Source organism: Typopeltis vanoorti, chromosome 10 (genome assembly GCF_054136105.1).
Source record: "Typopeltis vanoorti isolate ZY-2024b chromosome 10, IOZ_Tvanoo_1.0, whole genome shotgun sequence".
In the NCBI taxonomy this organism is placed as follows: Eukaryota; Metazoa; Arthropoda; class Arachnida; order Uropygi; family Thelyphonidae; genus Typopeltis; species Typopeltis vanoorti.
Window position 1 is genome coordinate 53,379,681 of NC_143558.1, and position 23,911 is coordinate 53,403,591.

A 23,911-nucleotide genomic window follows, 5' to 3' on the forward strand; every position below is an offset into this window, starting at 1 on the left:
CCAGAGATTGTCGGAATAAGTGAGACATGGTTAGATGAGGACGACATCCTGACAGGAATAGAGATGGAAAGGTATGATGTGTTTCGTGAGGATAGAAGGGATAAAAAGGGAGGGGGAGTGCTATTGATGATAGAGAAAGAGTTATGTCCATACAAGGTAGAGATGCAAGATGGAAATAGGGCCAGTGGTTTTGAGGCAGTATGGTGTGAGATAGAGGTGAATAAAATCAAATACTTGGTGGGATGTTGTTATAGACCTGGTAATGTGGATGGTGGTGATAGTGAAATGTATAGTCAAATAAGCCAAGCAAATAAGAAAAGAGTGATCATTATGGGTGATTTTAATTATGGCAATATAGACTGGAATGAAGAGATAGCGACTGGAAGTAAAGAAAATGAGTTTCTTGAGTTTTTGAGGGATAACTACCTCAGACAGTATGTAACAGAGGGCACACGAGGATTAAGGGGCTTGGATTTGGTCATCTCATCGGAGGATGTAATTATAAATGAGGTGTCAAATCATCCACCAATTGGTGAAAGTGACCATGAGGTGATTACCTGGGTGGTTGCCAGCAGTGCAAGGACCCCTGTGAAAAAAGGGTATATGTGGAACTACAAGGGGGGTGATTATGAAGAGCTCAGGAGACGGCTTGCAGATGTAGCATGGAATGAGGAGTTAGCTGGAAAAGAGATCAATGCAGCTTGGGGGATTTTCAAAAACTATTTAGTAGATGCAATGTCTAAATGTATACCATGGGTGAGAAGGTTAAATAAGGTAGGTGTGAGATGGATGAATAAAGAGATTAAGCATGCAATACAGAAAAAAAAAGGCATTGTGGAGACAGCATAAGAGAAGTGGAAGTAACCAATTTCATGAGGTCTACAAAGACCAGGCAAGGAGGGTGACTTGGTTGGTGAGAGTAGCTAAAGAGAGGTATGAACAGCAGTTAGCTAATGAAGCCAAAAAGAATCCTAGGGAGTTCTTTCGATATGTAGCCAGCAAAAGAAAGAATGATTATGGAAGGATGACATTGATTGGAGGAAATGGTATAAAGACAGCTGTTGCAGAATGTGTTGTGGAGATACTTAATGAGCAATTCATAAAGATCTTTCAATCTTGTGAATGTGACTTCGTGGAGAGATTAAGAGCAGTTGATGATGGGGAGGAGAGACTGACTGTAAGTGAGCAAGAGGTGTTTGGGGAGTTGAGTAAACTAGATGTAAATAAGGCTGTGGAACTTGATAATATATCACCACGTATTCTGAAGGAGTGTGCTAGAGAGTTGACACCTGCCTTGACATATTTTTTTAATACGAGTCTTGCACTTGGTCAAGTTCCTAAAGAGTGGAAGGAGGGCAAGATTGTGCCACTTCATAAAGGAGGTGATCGAACTCAAGCATCAAACTATAGGCCTATCTGTGTGTCAGGTGTTGTGGTTAAGTTGTTGGAGAAGCTTGTGAGAACTAGGATCCAGAGTTGGGTTGACAACAATGGTATAATTTTTGATGGACAGCATGGATTTGCTAAAGGGAGGTCATGTTTTAGTAATCTATTTACTTATTACAATAAAGTGACTGCTTCCTTGGACAGAGGAGAAGGATACACAGTAATATACTTGGATTTCGCAAAAGCTTTTGATAGAGTACCTCATGATAAGTTGACAGTCAAACTAGAGCAGATGGGGTTGGATATTAGATTAGTGCATTGGATTGGAGACTGGCTATCTGATAGGTATCAACAAGTTGTGTATGGGGGTGCAATATCCAGGAAAAGGAAAGTCACTAGTGGAGTGCCTCAGGGGTCTGTTTTAGGGCCATTACTATTTAACTTATATATTAATGATATTGGTGAAGATTTGGATGGAGATATTCAGTTGTTTGCAGATGATGCAAAGTTGGGACGAACCATAAAGAGTAGTGAAGATGTTGTGGCCTTGCAAGAAGACTTGAATAAATTGAGTGATTGGGCAAGCAAATGGGGATGTGAGTTCAATGTTGCAAAATGTAAGGTTTTAAAATTTGGAAAACAAAGATGGGATGCAGAATTTATGCTTGGTGAGAATATATTGTTGGAAGTAGAGGAAATAAGAGATCTGGGGGTGATAGTGGATAAGGATCTAAAATTTAGGGGACACATCGCCAAAATTGTGAAGACAACACAAAGACTTCTGGGAATGATGCAGAGGACACTGACATGTAGAAGTAGGGAGATACTTGTTCCAATGTATAAGGCTTTGATTAGGCCACACTTGGACTATTGTGCCCAGATTTGGTCACCGGGTTTTCAGAAGGATGAAGAGATGTTGGAAAGGGTCCAAAGGCGAATGACTAAGGTAGTTTCTGACCTCTGGAATGTTGAGTATGAGGAAAGATTGAAAAGATGTAATTTGCAGAGTCTCGTGGAGAGAAGGAAGAGGGGAGATATGATAGAGACCTACAAGTTGGTAAGGGGTTGTTATAGGATCAATGGTGGTGAAGTTCTACAGAGAATAGTGGGAGATCAGGGGAGAACCAGAGGTCATCCATGAAAACTGTATAAGGAGGGTGTGAGTAAGGGAGTGAGAGGCAGGTTTTTTTCGTGCAGAGTTGTGAGTGATTGGAATGCCCTGTCTGAGAGCGTGGTGGCTGCAAGTAGTTTGAATGTGTTTAAGACACGGTATGATGAGATGTGTGTGTAAGATAAAAGGACCTCCTAGATGAGTCTTTGACTCCATGAGGTCTTGTTTTAATAATAATAATAATAATATTAGTTCAAAAATTGAAGATAAACCAACTCTTAACTACCCTTCCTTTATATGTTGTAAATATATATACTGGCCGAGTATATTTAACTTACTTAATTTACCCGCTTTAGTTCGAATATTTTATGAATGGTGCAGTAAAAGAGATTCAGGCAAAATACAACTTTTGATTAACAAAAACAAACATTTAATTTTAGAATCATAAATTTTACCCTTAGATTCAAATCAGTAATTAAGATATCACAAACATTTTAACTCCTCAAATAAATTCAATCATACAACTCATACAATGGTAAATCTGTTATCTCTATAATCTCGCAGTTCCTAAGGTTCCAAATACGACAAAAATTGCAGTAACATCTCTTCACAAACAAACACTTTTAATTTTACACTTCAGCTAATTCTCACCAATAGTTACTGTTAAAATAAGGAAATTCTAGGATGAAACTCACACACTTCTCTGTATAGAAATATTAATGGTTGGAATAATCTTACAGATAATCTTTTTTCTTCTTCTACTTATACGTAAACACTTTAAACAGTATACGGCACTCATCAAATAAATCTTCTAAGCAATAACTAAATTAATCGTCGGTCACTATACACATAAACAAACGTTCTTGCATGAAATACTACTGATCACTTATGAATTAAGGCAATACACAATAATTCCTAAACTTGAGGTTTTGTATGCACAGCTGTTCATTCTTCCTGCATTCATTTAATTCTTTAGGCAATATTTTTCTAAGCACAGCTAACAGTAAACTTCAGCTTTACAGCCTCTACTGTTCGCTAATAACTCTGTGCTTTGCTTCAAGGTTCTGTATGTCCTTGAAAGGTCGGCCCTGAAATTGAATCTCAACTCAAATATCGCTAGTCTATTTAGTAGTCACTCAGCTGTCTTCCGTAGCTATAATTGTTATTCTACAATTTATTAGCTAACCGCCTCTCGACTAGTAGACTTTATTAGCTGCTTGAGTGACTTGCCGACTCACTATTATCGCACGTGATTGCTGAATGCTCCAATTCCAACTTAATGTCAATCCTCTCCTTTCTCTCTCTCTCTCTCTCTCTCTCTTAATCTGTCTAATCTCCCTATATTTTCAGTGTTCTCCCCTTTTTATATCCATTTTTCCCGCCTAAATTATTCTCGTGATTTCTTTCTAAAACTCTTTTCAATAAACCTTCTCTTCACATGGTGTTCCAAAACTCGTGCTTGCTTACTTACATGCATCTCCATGACAACAAAACAAAACATAATAAAATTGAGCTATTGCATAAAATTAAACTTCTACATTTATTTATTTATTCGTAATATCTATTTATTATATCTATTTATTAGGAATAAATAGAGAATATTAACATTTCAATTAATGCGCAGTTAAATTATCAAATACAAGTTCTTATAATATTAACATAGTAATAATTAAAATAGTTTAATAATATTTAATACAGTCTTTTCATTATTAATACATATATCTTTGATTAAATAATTCAATATTAGACAAAATTAAAGTAGTTATATGAATATTAAATTGTAAAATAAGTTGTTTACATTAAATAATATTTACAAGTCTAGCCTTTGTGATGGAAGATCATGTTGGATTCTGAAGCAAATAATAATTACTCCAATCTCTATATATTCAGAATCCAACACCACCCCATCATACCAAATCCTGTGTATAAGAAATTTCTGCCCCAAAACACCACATTTGAGTTGTTTTAACACTTCCATGTTATTGTGTATCAATATGGTGTTGTTCTTGACACCATCTTGCGAACTTGCTTAGGAAGCCCTAGCTAGAGTTAAATGAAAGCAAAATATTCTAAGAATTTCTCAAAATCAAGGGATTGTTGCTAACTGGAAAAATAAATAATTAAGGAAGACTGTGCCACACACAAAGAGCTATCTGTTGTGGCCCATTGAACTAATCAGGTTGCCAAGGGAATTTCAAGTGAGCTCTCATAATTTTATCCAGACTCAAGGAGATGCCATACCATCTGGCGCTGAGAAATCAGTATCATACCTATACTGTATTATATTGATGAAATTTTAAGTTACTCATGTGGCTAATTGCATAGCAAACAAGATTTTCACCCATTTTATCATCAATTGTCATTTTTATAATTTTTCATGTATTATTTATTCGGACTCTAACCTTTTTGTTCTGTTTACCTCTAAGTCTCGATTGTTAGCAGCATGTCACTCAAGTATTGATATTGTGAAACATCTCAGCAAAGAACTCCAAGCAAAATCATCCATTACAGAAGTATCTATTGCTCAAGCAGAAGGTATAGTTAAAATTTTTGTTTTTATTTTGAAAATACAATTTAATGCAATTTTAGAAACAAATCAATTTATTATTTTGATAAAAATCTTGTTTTAAACAAAAAAAAACTCCTTTCTTGAAATTGTATCACAAAGATATATTGAGTATTTTGAAAAGTTCTGTACACCATGCATGCATGGCCAATGGGATGATTTAATAGTTTTTGAAAACCTTCACATCAGCTGTAAGTTGGACTCTGATTAAAAATGTGTGCCCTTGTTTTCTATTTCTAGTGTTCTTGTTCCATGAAATTGTGCAGTGACTAGTACATCAGAATTGAAGCCTTACATGCAACTGACATTCACAATTCATTATATGTGATGTTTGTGGAAATAGTATAGCAAATTGCATCATATTGTTTTGATGGCCATCTTACTTCTGTGAAAGTCACAAGCACGAAAGTCAATCTAAGCAATTGCAGACCATTGACAGTTATGAATGACATATCAGGTGATATGAAAATTGTTTCTTTACTGAGTTGATGCTTGTTGAGCATTTCTGATAATCTTGAGGATGAAAGTTATTCTCGATGCAAAGGGGAAAATTCAGTGTCATAGCACGGAGCCATATATGGATGCCCACTATCCTGCAAGCCATGTCTGCTGTCTGAAGTGGAATACCAGGACAACCCAGAATGGCATATGTCACCACAGCAATCCTTGGTTCCTGTTCCTCAACCATCTGGAAGGAGAAGGCTTGCTGGTGTGACTGTCAGGATTCCCCTTTTGAGTTGTCCATGGGTTGCACTGCACCTGCAACACAACAGAGAGTGTTGGATCTGGAAGATAATGGGGGTCTGGAGGATAGGAGAGTGAAAAGACTCAGGAGAAGTAGAGCAAAGATTATTGGAAGAAAAGAATAGAAACAGATGTAAAATGAAATGGGCCAGTACTATCACCAAAAGATTCCTCCCCCACCACCATCACCACATACTACAAACAAGTGCCCCACGTGGACAAGGTTGATGGTATCAGTTATGGATAAAACTGAAGTTTGCTCACTAAGCTGAGTGAAGAAAGTATAAATGAGCCTTTTACCCAAGTAGAGAATGGTTCTTCAGATTCAAACAAACTGAATTTACAATGTTTGGTTAAAGGAGAAGCTACAGGCACTAATGTAGAGGCCTTGTGAAAATTTCAAGTGCATTTCATTCTTTCATTGTAGATGATGGTGAATATCCTACCATGTAAAGTGTTTTCTGTTTAATTTCTGAGCTAAAATAGATGAAGAGGTAATTCAGAGTGGAGGTGATTTTATAGGAATGTACCTAAAAACTTCCATTATATAACTTTTTTTAAACCTCATTTTGCTATAAACCAGCCCTCTCCCCCAATATATTTTTTAACTCCAAATCTGGGAGGTTCTCATAAGCATTCTTTCTTGGTTAGACAACCAATCTAAATATACTTAAAATGACTTTATAAGGGTCATTTTAAACATTCCGCAAAGTATACTCTGTTAATACATATTTTTTATTTAACAGAATACATTTACAGGCCGTCACTATAAGCCCCATTCTGCTTCATCACTGCTGCCCAATGTTTGGTTAAGTCATATTCCTGTTGACAAACATTTTTTTGTTAATGTGTTTGATATGCTTGGTCACCTCAACAGAAAAGTATCAGTAATACTAAAGCATTTCTCACAGAGTGGGGTTCTCTTCAACTTGGGAAACAGATTGAACTATGTGTTCTGTGTGTGTGGGGGGGGGGGCTGTGTCATTGTGGAAAAAAAAAAAGCAGAGAACATCTGAAACACTTACAAATATATGATCTTTCTTCATTATTCATTCAATAGGTGAACATCCAATCATAAAAATATCAGCCTTTTTTATTCAAAAGGGGTTTGAAAGGGTTAGGAAGATTCCCAAAATATGTTACAAACTGTTTGGGAGATATTCTAGTTAAAACAACTTGCTTGCCTGCCAGAAACAGTCCAATTAATTCTTTCATCCAACATCAATTAGCAAAATACTAATTGTGGAAACCTACCACAAAACTTTAAACTTTTCGAGAAGAGTAGTATCAAAACAAGACACGCTAACTGTTTTTGACGAGCAGATTTTCTCTGAACTAAAAAGAACTAGTCACAGTCATATATAGAGAGAAGATGGAATCATGCAGAAACCTTAAACATCAGCAAAAATAAGGTATCTCACTTTCTCTATTCAGCTCTATGTACTGAATCCTTTATGCTGCTTCAAGTGACAGAAATACTGTCATACTCAGACTGGCTGTGCAATCTGTGCCCACATTTATCAGGTAGCCCACAGTTAGCACATTTGGGTGGTTTACAAAAGCACCCAAATGTTCTAACTGTGAAGATTATCTACTCTATTTCCAAGCATTCCACTGGTGGGTGGATGGAGAAAGAGATTCAAAACATGAATACCTAACAGAACATACCATATCAGCACCAAAGTGGAAGTAGACAGAACAACATCTACTTAAAAACCATCTTACAAACCATTAAAAAGGGTTATCTAAAGGGACATTAGCACATTTCCACCCTCTCACAATTATATCATCCCTGAACAGTTGATGTAATTAAAAAAATTGATGGAATAAGCTCCTCAAAGAAAGGGGGACCTGTCTCCAGACACACCAGTAGATGGGACAGATACCTTTGTTTTCCCCCAGAAGAAAACAAAACTACCAAAATACCCATTCTGCTAGATAGAGTTGAATTTTATGGCATATCAGATGTTTTTCTTGACCATGAAGAGACTGATGATAATTGTTCACAATTCTCCAAAAATGCAAAATCCAAGGCTAATAAAAGCAATGCCTAACAGATTAAAAAGAAACTCTACCAAATTAAAATCAAAATTAAATTATGACAGATTAGTATGTTCAAATATATTTTTTAAGATTTTTCAACATGCTAGTCAATTAATCTTATTTTAGTCAATTGATCTTATTATTTCAATGAATATAGCCATTTTTTGACCTAATTTCTCTCACTCTTACACACTGAGGTAGATTGTATGAGAATCTGAATGTATCTGGTGTCTTTAAATTTTTAAAGCATACTGACATATAGTTTTGTTTCAAGTATATCATTGTGCAGATATTTTATGTAGTTTTATTGAATTTGTATATAAAAACAGAATTTTATATATTATATTTTATTTATACACTGTTACATTGTTAATCTGAAAAATTGACATTGCAGATTATAGCCATAGTTGCTGATATGTCTTAAAAATTCAAAATAATAGCAGTCATAAACCTATTAACACAAGCAGCTTTTACATCATGTGAATATGCCATCATGAAGAAGCTGACAAGAACTGATGATTCAGAAAATTTTTTGATTTTCTTAGATTTCTTTATTATGATTATAACAGTTTGATAGGAAAAGTTCAGAGCTCCACACACTGTATTAGGTTTCTGTCACTCACTAATCTGAATTCTTCCAATTTGGACTCCAAATTTATAACTTGTATGCCTTCATATTGTCATGTTTGCTAGTTTTTATTATTATTGACCATCTTTTATTTTACTTTATATATTTCAAGACTGCCTGTATTGATGAAGCAGAGGTCACTACAGAGGTCTTGCACTATCTCATTTTGTGAGATAGTGCAAGACTACAAGGAACCCCCTTTCTGGATATCTATGGGTCACATTGCATGGAAAACATGGCAAGAGGTTATTAAATCCCAGTGATGGTGTTCAGGAAATTAGAAGAGTAAAAAATATTCAGGAGAAATAAAGCAAAGAATATAATATGTGAAGAATAGAAGAGATAAAGATGAAAAATGAGAATTGTCAGAACCATCACTAAGAGGTCCACTCTGCCACGAACAGGTGTCCCACATGGAGAAGATAGTGTTGTACTTATTAATCACAAATTCAAACTAATACAATTGCAATGTTTATTTATTTTATTCTAAGTGAATTAAACCTTGGTGTATGAAGCCCAGCTATTCAAGACTGCCTGTCTTGAATAGGGTATTTACTTTCCCAGAGTCTGAGAGACAGGATTTAAGGCTTGCCATGTGATGCATTGCACCCTTGCATTCCACTCTAAACACAGTTATTGCCAGATAGCAGGCATCCATGCATGGGACTCTGGGGGTGGGAAGCTCTGCTGCTGACTTCTCCTTCATTTAAGAATGAGTCTTTGATACTAAAGTTTATGTGAGCCTTGTGAAGCTTCAATCCAGTACAAAAACCATTTGTTCATCAACTGACAGCAAAAGCAGCTAGAATTGTGCATTCTTTTTCTGATTATAAGAGTTTTTTAATAACCAAAATCTGTGAAAACCCCCATCTAAGATATACTCTCATTGATTTAGGAACCTCCTAAATGTTCCTCACAAACAGATTTGCTCCAACTGAAAAGTGATAGCTATAAGAATAATCCTCACATGATGGTAGGGATGGTGTCCTAGTGCTGAGGAAATACATCTTTAAATTTAATAGTTCAAAAGTTCCAACATCAGTGAAAATAGAGTAACTCAGTTCCCTGTTAATCTGTATAACCCAAATCCTTTTTGCTGCTTTAAATTTCAGAAATATGCTCATGTTCAAATTATCAGATCTCTACTATATGTGTCCAGTATGGCAGTAGAGAGAATGAGAATAAGACTATACATGCAAAACATCTAAATGAACTAACTGATACAAAGAACATCTAACCTGCTCCCAAGCTTGCCAAAGGTGAAAGAATGAAATTCTTTCACCAAATTCTTGCCAAAGAATTTGGCAAGAATTGAAATTCTTGAAATTCTTGCCAAAGGCGAAAGAATAACTAACTGATACAAAGAACATCTAACCTGCTCCCAAGCTTGCCAAAGGTGAAAGAATGAAATTCTTTCACCAAATTCTTGCCAAAGAATTTGGCAAGAATTGAAATTCTTGCCAAAGGCGAAAGAATTTCATTCTTTCACCTTTGGCAAGCTTGGGAGCAGGTTAGATGTTCTTTGTATCAGTTAGTTCATTTAGATGTTTTGCATGTATAGTCTTATTCTCATTCTCTCTACTGCCATACTGGACACATATAGTAGAGATCTGATAATTTGAATCTTGATCTTTTGAATCTTGCCAATCTTTGCCAAGATTCAAAAGATCAAGCAGAACATACCATAACAAGAGGTAAAGAAGAAGTATACCACAACACCAACAACAGTAACACCATCTAGTGGAAAACTCCCCTATGCTCAGAAAATAATATAAAGAAAGTGTTAAAGTGGATATTAACACGCATGTCTATCCCATCATCACGCAGTTACATCATTCCTGAGTGATATGATTTACTCACAATTATCATACAGTAAATTAGAGGGTTTAAAAAAAAATCTGACCTTACCCCTGAAAACACACCAGAAATGATTCCACTATGAGGTTGGTCTGAAAAGTTCTCGCCCTCGACCATAGATGGCAACACTATCGGCAAGATTTTTTTTTTTAAGTTGTCTGTCATAAGCATCCATGTGAAATTGCAAGTCATCCTATCAAATAGTTGGTGTTATACAGCTGTCTGAAGCAAAAGTGTTGTCTATATCCCTTGAAATGGATAAAATTGAGTATCATGCGGTTATAAAATCCTTTGTAAAAGAAGGTTTAACGCCAAAAGAAATTCATTCTAAGTGCATAAAAGTTTATGGGCACTGTTCTTCTTCATTTTCGACAATTAAGAAATGGACTGCCAAGTTCGTGGCTGTACTAGCCTTGAAGATGATCCACATGAAGGATGTCAAAAAAGTGTAACAACACCAGAAAGCATTGATCAAGTGCACGATATGGTATTGGATGACCGGCGAGTTAAAGTGTGTGAAATTGCTGAGACTATAGGCATTTCAAAAGAACATATAGGATATACTTAAGTATAAAGAGCTAATAAGCTTCATTTCGGCAATGAAAACATCGCTTAAATTAAGGGGATATTAAATCCCGCATAGTTTTAAAACCGAATAAGAAACTCAAAGATCGGAATCAGAGAGTTTCTTGCCGAATATAGTAAACTATAAAGTATCGGCGACACTAGTGTTAGCCAATGCAAGTGATCCTAGTACGTAGTACAATACCGAGCAACTCGTTGCAAAGGTGGAGGAAGTTCAAATCGCTATTCTTAGGTATTTTCCATAATGTAAAAACACATTTCCTAGGAAATGTATGCTGTTATTACATTATGGAGGGAGGTCACTACCCAGACCGGTTTCAGCCTTTTTTGAGGCTTCATCAGTGAGTAGCTAGACCTAATACCAAAGTGTATAGCGAAAAGAACTTATTTACTCTGCGAACGAGTTTTCCAAACAGGAGCAACCATTAAGTTACTTGAGTATAAAGAGCTAATAAGCTTCATTTCGGCAATGAAAACATCACTTAAATTAAGGGGATATTAAATCCCGCATAGTTTTAAAACCGATGCGGGATTTAATATCCCCTTAATTTAAGTGATATAGGATATATTTTGCATGAAGAATTGCAAATGAAAAACCTTGCACAAGATGGTGCCACACTGCTCACAGCAGATCAAAAATGCATTTGCAGTTCTGCAGTTCTGCAAAATGGTTTGCAGAAGAAAAACATCATCTTTCATCAGGACAATGCATCTGCCCACAAAAGTGTTTTAGCAATGGGAAAATTAAGGGATCTGTACTATGAATTGTTGGAACATCCATCGTATTCCCTAGATTTGGCTCCCTCTGACTTCTTTCTCTTCCCAAAACTAAAACTCTCTTCCTCACTGGTCAGAATTTTACTTCAAATCAAGAGGTGATTGCAGCTGTAGAGGGGTATTTTGCAGAACTTACTGAGAACCACTACAGGGATGGGATAATGGCGCTGGAGCATCACTACTGGAATAAATGTATTAGTCTTAAGGGAGATTATGAAAAATAAAAATAATTTTTAAATTATAAATTTGTGTTTTCATTGTTAGACCACCCTTGTACATCAAAGCTTGCTAGTTAGAAAAATAATTCATTGTACACTCCAAAGAATAAAAGTCATGGCTTCAGATTTATTAATAGATGGGGTGTACTGCTACCCCGTTCCCAATTTAATTAATGAAACCTTTAAAATACAGTTGTCCTGGATGGAGTACAGCTTGCCAACATTTTGAATATTTTTCCTGAGGAGAAAGATATCCATACTGGTTGTCTGCAATTCCCTAAAAATAAATGGTCAGACCGATAAAAGCAAATCCTCAAAAACCTGGATGCCAGGTTTATCCACCAAGTACTGTACATAAAGAACTAACAAATTCCCACAGTGGAAGTGGTGTGGGTTTTTCCAAAACATGGATGATGTCATGGACCTTGCAGAAGAATAAACCAGAGTATTTCGGTCTGCAAGAAACATATTAGAAACCTCGTAGAGATTCTACATTGCAGTATACATCATCCACAAGGGCAGGATATGGATGGACCTACCCATGAAGGAAATGAACTACCTTTGTAAATTCTTCCTTAACCGTTTTCCTTACTACATGCAACCAAAATAAAATCCCTACCAGTCCATCCCATATGACCATGTATTTTTTTTGTTAACTTCACCATCAATTCAGAGTGAGAAAAAGTGTACAAAGCTTTTGGACTGCCACATGCCCCTTTGAGTTCATTTGCTTTGTATAAAGATTAGGAATAGGTGATGTTCAAAATGCTCCAGTTATAGTTCAGACAGAGTGTTGGACCAAATCAAATAAGTGTACTGTTTCTTGTTGAAGCATAGTCTTGATACCTATAACTGAGTATTCATCTGATAAGTGCTTGATATAAACAGAGCAATGAACATTTGTCTGCATTCAGAGGTGGAAGCAAGGGCATAAAAGATGTTTTGTCTTTTTTCAACACTTATCATGCAACTAAAGTATATATGATGCTGAAATGTTAGCCTTTGTTGAATATGAGTCTCAAGAACCTTGCTTCTGTTGGAACTGAGATTATTTGTCTTAGTCTTAGCACTTGGTCAGAATGAATCACACCTAGGTGGAAAAAAATATATGTAAACACTTTTCTGTGATGAAATTCTGAACATATTTACAATTTGTAAATATATTCAGAATTTGAAAGATGGATACAGCCAAATTCATCATACAGCTTCTCCTTATGAAGATAAGATCTTTCAAATATTCAGAACAGTGCTTCAATTTTGTACCTGTCTATGCATATGATTCAAAATTAGTCTCTAGTGGTGACTGCATCTGTTTTCCCAGATAGAATATTATCTAATCATATCCTACCATAATATACCAACTATACTACTGATTTGTATGTAATGAGAGCTTGCATTAAATTACATAGAATTGAAATGCTACCAGAGATGCATTATTTGTACAATTCAAAAAGTTCTCTTCAGGTACTTCAAACTTCAGGTATAACAGCTTTCAGCACTCCCTTTCCAGTTGTTCTGGAATCCATCAGGATGTTCACCTGTGTAGGATCTCAATTCATGTCATGATTGAAGGATACAAGACTGCAGCCAGGTCAGCTGTTTCTCTAAGATCATCATCTGCTTGTCCCCTGCACAGATTACAGGCAGATATTATAATGCAATAATTAACATTAGCAAATATCATTGCATACATAGAACAGTAACAAGCTATATTAGATTACACTCAAAATTACACAAGGTTCGTAGAGAGGAAGTTGTTCTTGCTCAGCTCCACATGGGTCATGCTCATCTCATACACTCCTTCCTATTTATGGGTGATGATATTCCTGTGTAATTATGGTTCATCTGCTGTAATCATTATCATATTTTAATCAGCTGCTATCAGTATATTAATAAGAACAGTTATGATTTTACTTTTCTTAGTAATAAATAATCTATCTGAGCATTCTACATTCAGATTTTATCCAATACACCATATATACTGTGTGATTTAAAAAATTTTTATGAAATTAATCTGCACAAATATATAATATTTTAGAATAAAAATTAGTACATGTTTTAATGTACTAATTTTTATTCTATTTTATACATCAGATATACCAATTTTAAATTATTTACAATTACCAATTATAACTTATTTATTTTCCAGTTTTAACCTACTTATTTATTTGTTAGTTTTGTTTTGGCTTTTGGCCAAATTTTTTTGACCATATTATGGTTTGAAATGATGAGGATAAAAAAACAACAACAAACTCACTACATGAATGAAGGGAACTCATGTGAAAATTTCTTTGATTTATGGGAAATTATACATTTTTATTTTCTTATAAAATTTTTGTTATTGTTTTAATTTTTATTCTTATTTAAACTTTTCTCTTTACAACCAAACTGACATTATTCTTAAGTAGTATAAACAAATACACCCCCGCTGTATATGATTATACACCATTATGCTTCTTATATTTGTGAAATATGGCATCTGCCAGTAAGTTAATCCCTTCTATCTCCATGAGTCTAGATTTCCACTAGCAAGACATCAGTAATGGTTGAAACCAGTTTGGAAAGTATATTTTGCTTTCATTATACAAGTTAAGTAGTCTTGAAGATGCTTCACATTTCATTGTTTTAACAAAGAAACTTATTATTATTATTATAATGGGTATCTCCATGGAGTCAGTAGACTCATCGTGGGAGACCCAAAATATCAAAACAATATCTATCATATCTCTTCTTGAATTCATTTACAGACGAAGAACTCACAGCTGAGGCAGGCAATGCATTCCACTCATTCACCACCCTCCAGGCAAAAAACCTTGTTCTGACACCCTTGTTAACCACACTCTTCTTCAATTTCCAGGGATGACCTCTTGTTCTTCCATCACTATCACACAGCTGAAACATTTCCCCTGCATCAGTCTTATAAAAACCTTTTAGTAATTTAAATGTTTCTATCATATCCCCTCTTCTTTGCCTATCAACCAACATCTGCAATCCACAAGCTCTCAATCTATCAAAGTAGGGAGCATTTTTTATATCACTCACCAACTTGGTCTTCAAATTCTCGATGTCTTCATAATAGTGTTAGTATTCCACAATCCTGATATCATTTTTAACACTATCCTTTGCACTCTCTCCACTGTATCATAACAGGAAACCATGACTCCAGGCCTGAGCACAATTGTCCACATGAGATCTTATCAAGGCCTTATAAAGAGGCAGAATGACATCCTAATCCTTGCACATTAAAGTTTGTTTCAGCATTGCAATTATCTTTTGAGTTGTATTTGTAATTATTATTATTATTATTACAGGTATCTCCATGGAGTCAGTAGACTCGTCACGGGAGACCCAAACTGTCAAAACAATATCTATCATATCTCTTCTTGAATTTATTTCCAGGCGAAGAACTCACAACTGAGTCAGGCAATGCATTCCACTCATTCACCACCTTCCTAATCTCTGCTATATGGTCCCTGAACTTCAACTTTATATCTACTAACACTCCAAGATCCCTAGCTTGATCAGTTTCTTCTGACATAATCCCACCAATATAATACAACATTGGATATCTAATCACACCAAGGTGCATGACTTTACATTTGTTGACATCCATTTTCCTATGCCCACAATTCCAGCCTATTCAAGTCATTCTACAAGTACTGCAAATAAGCTGCATTTCTGATTATCCTACCTATCTTTGCATCATCAGTAAATAACTATAAGGTGCCTGTCAAATCCTTTCCAATGTCATTAATGTATAGATTAAATAACAGTGGACAAAGGACTAATCCTTGTCATACATGACTAGATACCTTAATTCTTACATACTTACATTCCCCATATACCATTTTTATCTACTGTATATATATATATATATATATATATAAAAAGATAAGCCGAAATTTGAAATGTTTTTATGTCACGTTTTTTGTCTTACCGGCTTACCAGCCTGGAACTCGGGGATTGGGCGTGGGGGGTGTATATATATATATATACCCCCCTAGTATATATGTGTGTATATATATATATATATATATATAAAAAAGGTTTAATGACTATTACCGAGAGAAAAGATGACAAGATATATTTAACAAGATTTTACTAGTTTCGTTACATGAACATCCTCAGGAATCATAATCAAAGAAGTATATAAAAAATTACAGAGACTTAAAATTGTACTAACAGAACAAGTATAAAAAACAGTAGCGTGCTTGAAAAAAATGCAAGTATGAGTTCCAAACAAACGAATGCTACACGCTGTCGCGAGTGCGCCAGTACTGAACAGAAGCATCGTATGCGTCAGAGAGATTGTAACTCAGGCTGTTGTTGATATGAGAGGAATCTAGAGAAATTTCCCTAGATTCAACAATCTTTCTTTCGAGTTCATCGTAGCACACATGGATGTTAGCAGTTTGAGTCCAGCTTACAATGTGCTGGCGGCCTTCGTCTGAGTTAGCTGAAAAGAGAACGTGGCTAGAGAGAGCGCTAGCTCTAGTCCTGTTATAGGAGATATCTCTACGGTGTTCATCCAAACGTAGAAGGATGGATTTAGCAGTCTGTCCATAGTATGGCTTTCCGCAATCACACAAAATCTTGTATACTCCTGGAAACTGAGTAGGAAGATGTTTCTGTTTATGTTTGCAAAGTAATGAACGAAGTTTTGGAAGCGTAGTGAAGCACGTTTTGAAGTTGAATTTCTTGAGAATCTTTGCCAGTTTTGGTGAAAGAGAGCTGATATAAGGCAAGGAGATAAAGGCTCTTGGGGAAGAGGGATCTTCAGAAGTAGTTGAGTGCCTGGGGGAAAGAAATTTGTCAATTTTCTTTGGAGAGAAACCATTGTTAACAAACGTTTTTTTTAAGAAAACGGAGTTCATTTTCAATTTCTGTTTCTTCTGTAAGTAATGATTTGGCTCGGTGGGCTAAAGTGGAAATAATACCACATTTTTGTGGGGGGATAATGATGGGAGGAAGCATGAAGGTATCTGTCAGTATGAGTAGGCTTTCTAAAAATTGAGATTTTAATGCTCTCAGCACATCTGGTAAGTTTGAGGTCTAAAAAGGGAAGGCAGTCATCTGATTCCAGTTCGTGGGTGAAAGAGATTTTTTCATGGCACTTGTTTAGGTGGTCTAAAAATAAATAGAGGTTATTGACGCCGTCTTCCCAGATGAGGAAAATATCATCAATATAGCGGTACCAGACTTTTGGTTTAAAGTGAAAGGAGTTAATAGCTTTTCCTTCAAATTCGTTGAGAAATATATCTGCAAGAATCGGAGAGAGTGGGCTGCCCATAGCCAGACCTGAGTTTTGTAAGTAGATCTTGTTATCATATTTGAAGTATCCTGACTTTATGCAATGGGAGAGAAGAGCAAAGAGTTTTTTTGATAATTTGTTCTTGAGAAGATCGAGGACTTCTTGAGCAGGAACATTTGTAAAGAGAGAAACAATATCAAAACTGGCCATTAAATCTGTTTTTTTAAGTTTGATGTCCTTGATTTTAGAAACAAAATCTGCAGAGTTTTTAATATGTGAAGAAGAAATTCCAGAAAGATTTCTTAGAAAACTCGCTAGAAATTTGGAGAGATTATAAGTGGGAGAGTGTATGCCCTCAACTATAGGTGTGAGTGGGCAGTTATTTTTGTGAATCTTGGCGAGACCATACAGTCGAGGTATCAAGGGATGAAGTGACCGAAGAGAAAGCCGAATGTTTCTTTGTAACTCTAAGGTGGTTTTTAATAAATAATTAGTTCTATTGTGTAGTTCCATCGTAGGGTCATTAGCAATTTCTGAGTAGGTATCACTATTTAAAAGTTCCAAGATTTTATTATGGTAATAAAATATTAAATAAAATATTCTCGGTAATAGTCATTAAACCTTTTTTTTTTTATAATATTCCAACCGAGTAAAAATGAATTTTGAAAAAAAAAAAAAAAAATATATATATATATATATCAGCCAGCCATCCTCTTATCCATGCTAATATTTTATAATCCAAACCCATATTCTATAATTTATGCAACAGTCTTTCATGTTGTATTCTGTCATAAGCCTTAGCAAAATCTTGCAAAGGCAGCAAAAGTTTGCTGCTATATCAAAAATGATTCCATATCTTGATTTTTTGCACAATCTTTCTGGTCTTTCAAGTGATGATGTCAACAAACTATGCTTTGAAGTTGCTGCTTCACTGTTTAAATCTGGGTTACCTGCATCTAATTTTATCTGTAATTGAATTCCATGCTGCTTTCACTGAAACAGAAAAACCGTATATTTCAAAACATAGTAGAAACGTATAAAGATGACTATGAAAGAAAACAGACCTCGTTTTACAGGATATTCTACTTATCAGGAAATTAGTTTTAACCTTATAACAGAGATTGGGCAATTAAATAAGCTCCTTGTTGAAGCTGTTAACTGGAATGATAATACTTTGTAGAAACTACGTATTCATTTTGGAAGTAGCCCTTGTTTATATGGTCTTCCGAAAATCCATAAAAGAAAGATGTCCTGTATGTGACTCTCTCTCACATATAGAACATCTTTCTTTTATGGATTTTCAGAAGACATAAGATGTCCTGTATGTGACTCTCTCTCACATATAGAACAACAAAGTTTCTGTATTGTCTATTACAGTGTTTCCCAAACTGTGGTTCGTGGAACCCCAGGGGTCTGCAAGTAATTCAAAGAGGTCCACAGGATAGTTTATTTTCATTAAACTTTATCTTATCATGTTGCTCACACCTGGCCTAATTGATATGTTCATATTCTTCCAAATATCTCCATTTATAACAGTATTGCATTGTCATAAATGACACATTTAGTGTTTTAAAATTATAATTTATTATTACTTCACCTTTATGATACGTAAAATATAAAAAATTTCCATTTTGGATTTTATGAGGGCCATGGTGAATTAACATTCGCTACAGGGGGTCTGTGACATATTAACATTCACTACAGGGTATCCGCGACATCAAAAAGGTTGGAAAACACTGGTTTATTAAGTACACAATATCGGTCAATATAGATCATTTATCAAGAATTCCACACATAGTCATACCAGCACATAGTATGACTACACACATAGAGCAGCCAACATACTACAGAGTGTAGTATATTGGCTGCTCTTCTAACCATAATACCCAGACCAGTACTTAGATCATCTGCAGATGATTCAGTGCAGCGTGGGAAGCAGCAGCTGCATAGTCTCAACAGATGCATCATTTTGTATTGTCTCTCTCTCTCTCTCTCTCTCTTTCTCTCTCTTTCTTTCCCCCCCCCCCCCCAGCTGTCATACACCACAGCAACATGCCTCTGAGTGGCCCACCAACTTTTTATTTGTTTGTTTGCACTGCAGTAAATGATTAATTAAATTTAATAAAATTATTAAATTTTATTAATTTACTTTAATTAGAAAATTTAATTAATTATTAATAAGGAAATATTTGTTTAACTATACAGAATTTTCAGCTGTTTCATTGTTAATGCATGCAGATGAAAAGATATAAACAAATTATAATAACACTAGAAATTTAAGCATATGACAATATATGGCATTAACTGCTGGAGGATTACTCCATCTGTAACTATACTATTAGAATTCAGAAAAATTTTAAATAATAATTATTAATTCATTAGACATATGAATGAAGAATATTATTTAGCAGGACTTCCCAAAATTGGGAAAGTTTATGACACTCATTCTTGTTGATGTTCAGTCTATGGATATGGGTGTCGCAACTTTCTTTGTATAGTCTTTCAAGTAAGATAAATAACTTGTATATAATGATAATTTCAATAACTTGGTATTTTATTCCAATGAATTCTATGCCTGATGGATAAGGCCTGGCTGCCAAAACCAGACTCATGAGATAGAATATAATGTTGATGTTCTTCTGTACAAATCTGATCCAAACAACCCATCTGCCATTAACAACAAAAGCCACAACAACATGGAATGAAGTAAACTTCATGATGAGAAAGTGGAGGATATTTATCTTATGGAGAGTCTAGTCCAGGAAGGAATTTAATTTCATAATTGAATGGAAAGAAACTTGAAGGACGATTTGGCAGGCAAAAAAGTCTCACAATTCTTTCCAACACTCTCTTTACATATTCTTGAAAACTCTTCTAAGCAAGGATTTTCATGAAAGCCGTAATTACTAAATATATGAAGAGCCAAAGGCTTCATTAGGACACCACTTGGCAATTCTCATAGAAGGGATGTAAGTTCTGTTCGCTACAAACTTGGTATTAATTAGGTCTACCTACTCACTGATGAGACCTCAATGAAGGTTGAAACCGGTCTGGGTAGTGACCTTCTCTCATAATGTAGAACAGTAATACAGCTCCTAGGAGCTAAGTTCACATTATGGGTAAATATCAAGAATAGTGATCAGACCTTGCTCCACCTTTGCTATGAGTTGCCTCAGCTTGCACTACCTTAAGGGTCAGTTGCTGCTATCCAGATATTTGCTTACGCTTGGAATCGCCAAACTTTATATAATTTCTATATTCGGCATGAAACCCTTTTGAGTTTCTTATTCAGCTAAGAAACAATACGGGATGTAATATCCCTTAACTTAAACAAGCCATAATTACTAATTATTATTTTTTTTGTTGTTGTTGTTGTTGATTATTTTGATATCCATTAGAGATGAACATAGCTCTGATAAAGGACAGTTCTTTAAAGTGAACCAGTAAAACATTGTTCATATGCATATTGAATGAAAGTTTTAAAAATTCCATATTTCTGTGAAAATACATCAGTTCCGTATCACATCAGTGTGATGCACACCAATGTATTTTCCAGTATTAGTTGTTTTTCTTGGATTGCCTTGACACACTTTTTGTAGAAATGAGAAGCTGGCTAAAGGGCATCCAACAGATAAAGTGACTTGGATTAGGTTATGGTCTGGGTATCAAGAAGCAGGAAATATCAACAGTATGTTTATCAGAAAAACTGGTTAAGAAGAGATCAGTGGCATTAGGAGAATGGAGAGGATTATCAGGTATTCTGGTGGGTGGGCAGACAATTTGTGAAGCTGCTGAAATATTTCGATTTCTCTTTAACCTTGATTAATGAAATTAGAGAAGGGTATCCAGTCTGTGTAACAATAAAGAATATAAGGAAGATGACCTCACCATTTGAGTATTTGGACTATAGATGATCTGATCAGTAATGGAAATGGTCAGAGTGGCAGTTGATTTTGAGGGATAAAATAGGAAATGAATACAACTGACAGTGGGATAAGGAACCAGAGCCAATTGGAAAGAGGAGATTCAAGATTTGCCATTTTGTGACACAGGATGTCAGATTTAACAAATACATAGATTCACTCACAGAGTAGAAGGAATCATACAGAATCTAGTTTGAAAAATTGAATGAACACCAGTAGTTGAAGGTGGCAAAAGTTGTGATTCTTGAAAATAAGAGGATAGATTTAGATTAGTGGTGGTGGTGTACATAATTTATATTGGTGTTTAGACCACCAGCCTACCATTAAGGTTAGTTCTGTTTTCAGTAACTAGAGCAAAATGCATGTATACTGCTGTTTGTTTAAGATACTGGATCAATACTATAGAACTTAAAGCGTTACAAAATATACAATATTTTTCGGAATATTTTTAATTGTAATTTTATGAAGTATTAATATAAAAATGTTAAAATTCCAAATCTTTGGATTACTTTGATATTGCCTAAGAATAAGGTCATAAGATCACTTGCTTTGGAAGTGAGATATTGAAATATTACTCTTATTATTCCTCCCATCCTCACTCCTGATATTTTATTTCTTATTGACTTGATACCTTTTATGCCTCTTGGCTTTACAATGTTGAATGGTTATTGAAAGGCTTTTATTTCTTTAAAAATAAGTATTTCTTCAATTTGTATCTTAATACATGTAAAGCAACTTATATAATAAAATTCTGCATGAAGTACAAGCTTTTTTTTCACATTCTGCATATTTGGATTTTAGGTATGATCAGGCATTGGGAAAGTTTGCAGCCAAAAGCAGTGGAAAAAGAAAAACGGCTTCATCATGCTCAAGCTCAGTGGCAGCAGTTTCTTGAAAATTTATCTACAATAGAGGAATGGTTGCAATCAGCTACATTTACACAACAAAGTTGGAAAATTAAGGAAGAAGATGTCATTAAATTAGAGGCCCTTATTCAGATGCATAAGGTAAGTAAATTTCTTTACTGCTGATATGCAAATCTGTGGATATATGGATTTGAGGATGTATATCAAGTAAGTTATTGAAAAGGAGAGAAATAACAGTATGATGAGAAAGATGGTAAGTATGCTGTCCAGGTATGAGAGTAATGATATGAGACAGGCAGGTAAAATGATATACTGGGTGCTGCAAAGCTGTGTGGAATGAATTTGAAAGACAGTAATAGCATGAAAGAGAGAGAGAGAGAGATGGATTGCATTTTAATGTTTAGTGTGTTGAAGATTTTAAAAACTTCTTATTATTTGTAAAAAAGTTTAATTTTTTAAATCTTATATATAATGATAATATTATAGATAATGGCAGATTTCCTATTCCTTGTCAGGGATACAAAAAGTTCAGACTTGACAATAAAATTTTCAAATTCAAACACTGTCTAATTTTTCCTTTAATGGCCTCTAAAAAAAAAAAAATTGCACATAACTGTTGCTCCTTTCCACTTTATTCAAGATTCACAATCTTTTTTTTTCTCGTATTGTGGATTGGATATGGATTGCACCATTGTGAATAAGTTTTAAACCATTAAATCTTGTCTACTGCACCTATTGTAAAAATAATTTGTGTGTGCTATCAGATTTCTATACTGAAATTTAAGCACACAAGTAATATGTGTATTTGTGTGATTTTTGTTGTGATAACTCTATTATTTTCAAAATTCAAGCTTAGCTTCAACAATAATTAAGTAAATTGAGTCTTCACACCTATATATACATATATATAAAACAAAGAACAGTTTCATAATATTAAGATACATTTTAATATATATATATATATATATATATATTATTAAAAAGTTTTAATGACTGATACCGAGAGATAAAGAGATGACATGGTTTATTTGAAAAGATACTACTAGTTTACTAGTTTCATTGAATTGATCAACATCTTCAGGTATCACAATCAAAGAAATATATAAAAAATTACAGAGACTTAAAATGTATTAACAGAACAAGTACAAAAGACAGTAGTGCATTTGAAAAACAGAATGCGACCTTGAGTTCCAAATAAACGTAGACCACGCACTGTCACGAGTGCACCAATACTGAACAGAGGCAATGTGTGCATCAGAGAGATTAAAGCTTAGGCTGTTATTGATATGGGAAGAATCTAAAGAAATTTCTCTAGATTCGACAATCTTTCTCTCAATCTCATCATAGCACACATGGATGTTGGAAGTTTGCTTCCAGTTCACAATGTGTTGGTGGCCTTTGTCTGAGTTAACTGAAAAGAGAACTTGGCTGGCTAGAGAGAGCGCTGGCTCTAGTCCTGTTGTAGGAGATATCTCTACGGTGTTCTTCCAAACGTAGAAGGATGGATTTAGCAGTCTGGCCATATTATGGCTTTCCAGAATCACATAAAATCTTGTACACTCCTGGAAACTGAGTTGGAAGATGTGTTAAAGATACCAAGCTATTTTCAACCTGGTTTTACTCCATTTCCAAAGTAAGCAAACAGACAAGTAAGTCAAGTTTACGCCTGCAAGTATTGCAAGTCTAGGTGATCCCACACGTAGTGCAAGACCAAGGCAACTCATGGTAAAAGGTGGATAAGCTCTGATCACTATTCTTAATATTTACCCTTAATGCAAAGCACATCTCCTGGAGGAAATGTATGAAATGCAAGGGGCCACTACCCAGACCGGTTTCGACCTTTATTGAGGTCTCATCATCATCTCATAAGTATTTTACCAGAACAAGTTACCATAAGGTGTTTTAACCTTATTAAATAAAAATCTCAGGAGGAGAGATAGATGTAGAAAGTATTTT

The 23,911-nt window shown here is 34.9% G+C and overlaps 1 protein-coding gene across 1 annotated transcript in view; it reads left to right on the top strand.

The window, feature by feature from the left end:
- The first annotated feature begins 21,892 nt into the window (after positions 1-21,892).
- LOC150102417 (muscle-specific protein 300 kDa-like) overlaps positions 21,893-23,911 on the top strand; it is a 50,995-nt gene continuing 48,976 nt past the window's right edge. Inside the window, exon 1 of the mRNA XM_090399585.1 lies at positions 21,893-22,096. Within this exon, the coding sequence (XP_090255711.1) occupies positions 21,893-22,096 (204 nt within the window). The remainder of the gene's footprint in view (positions 22,097-23,911) is intronic.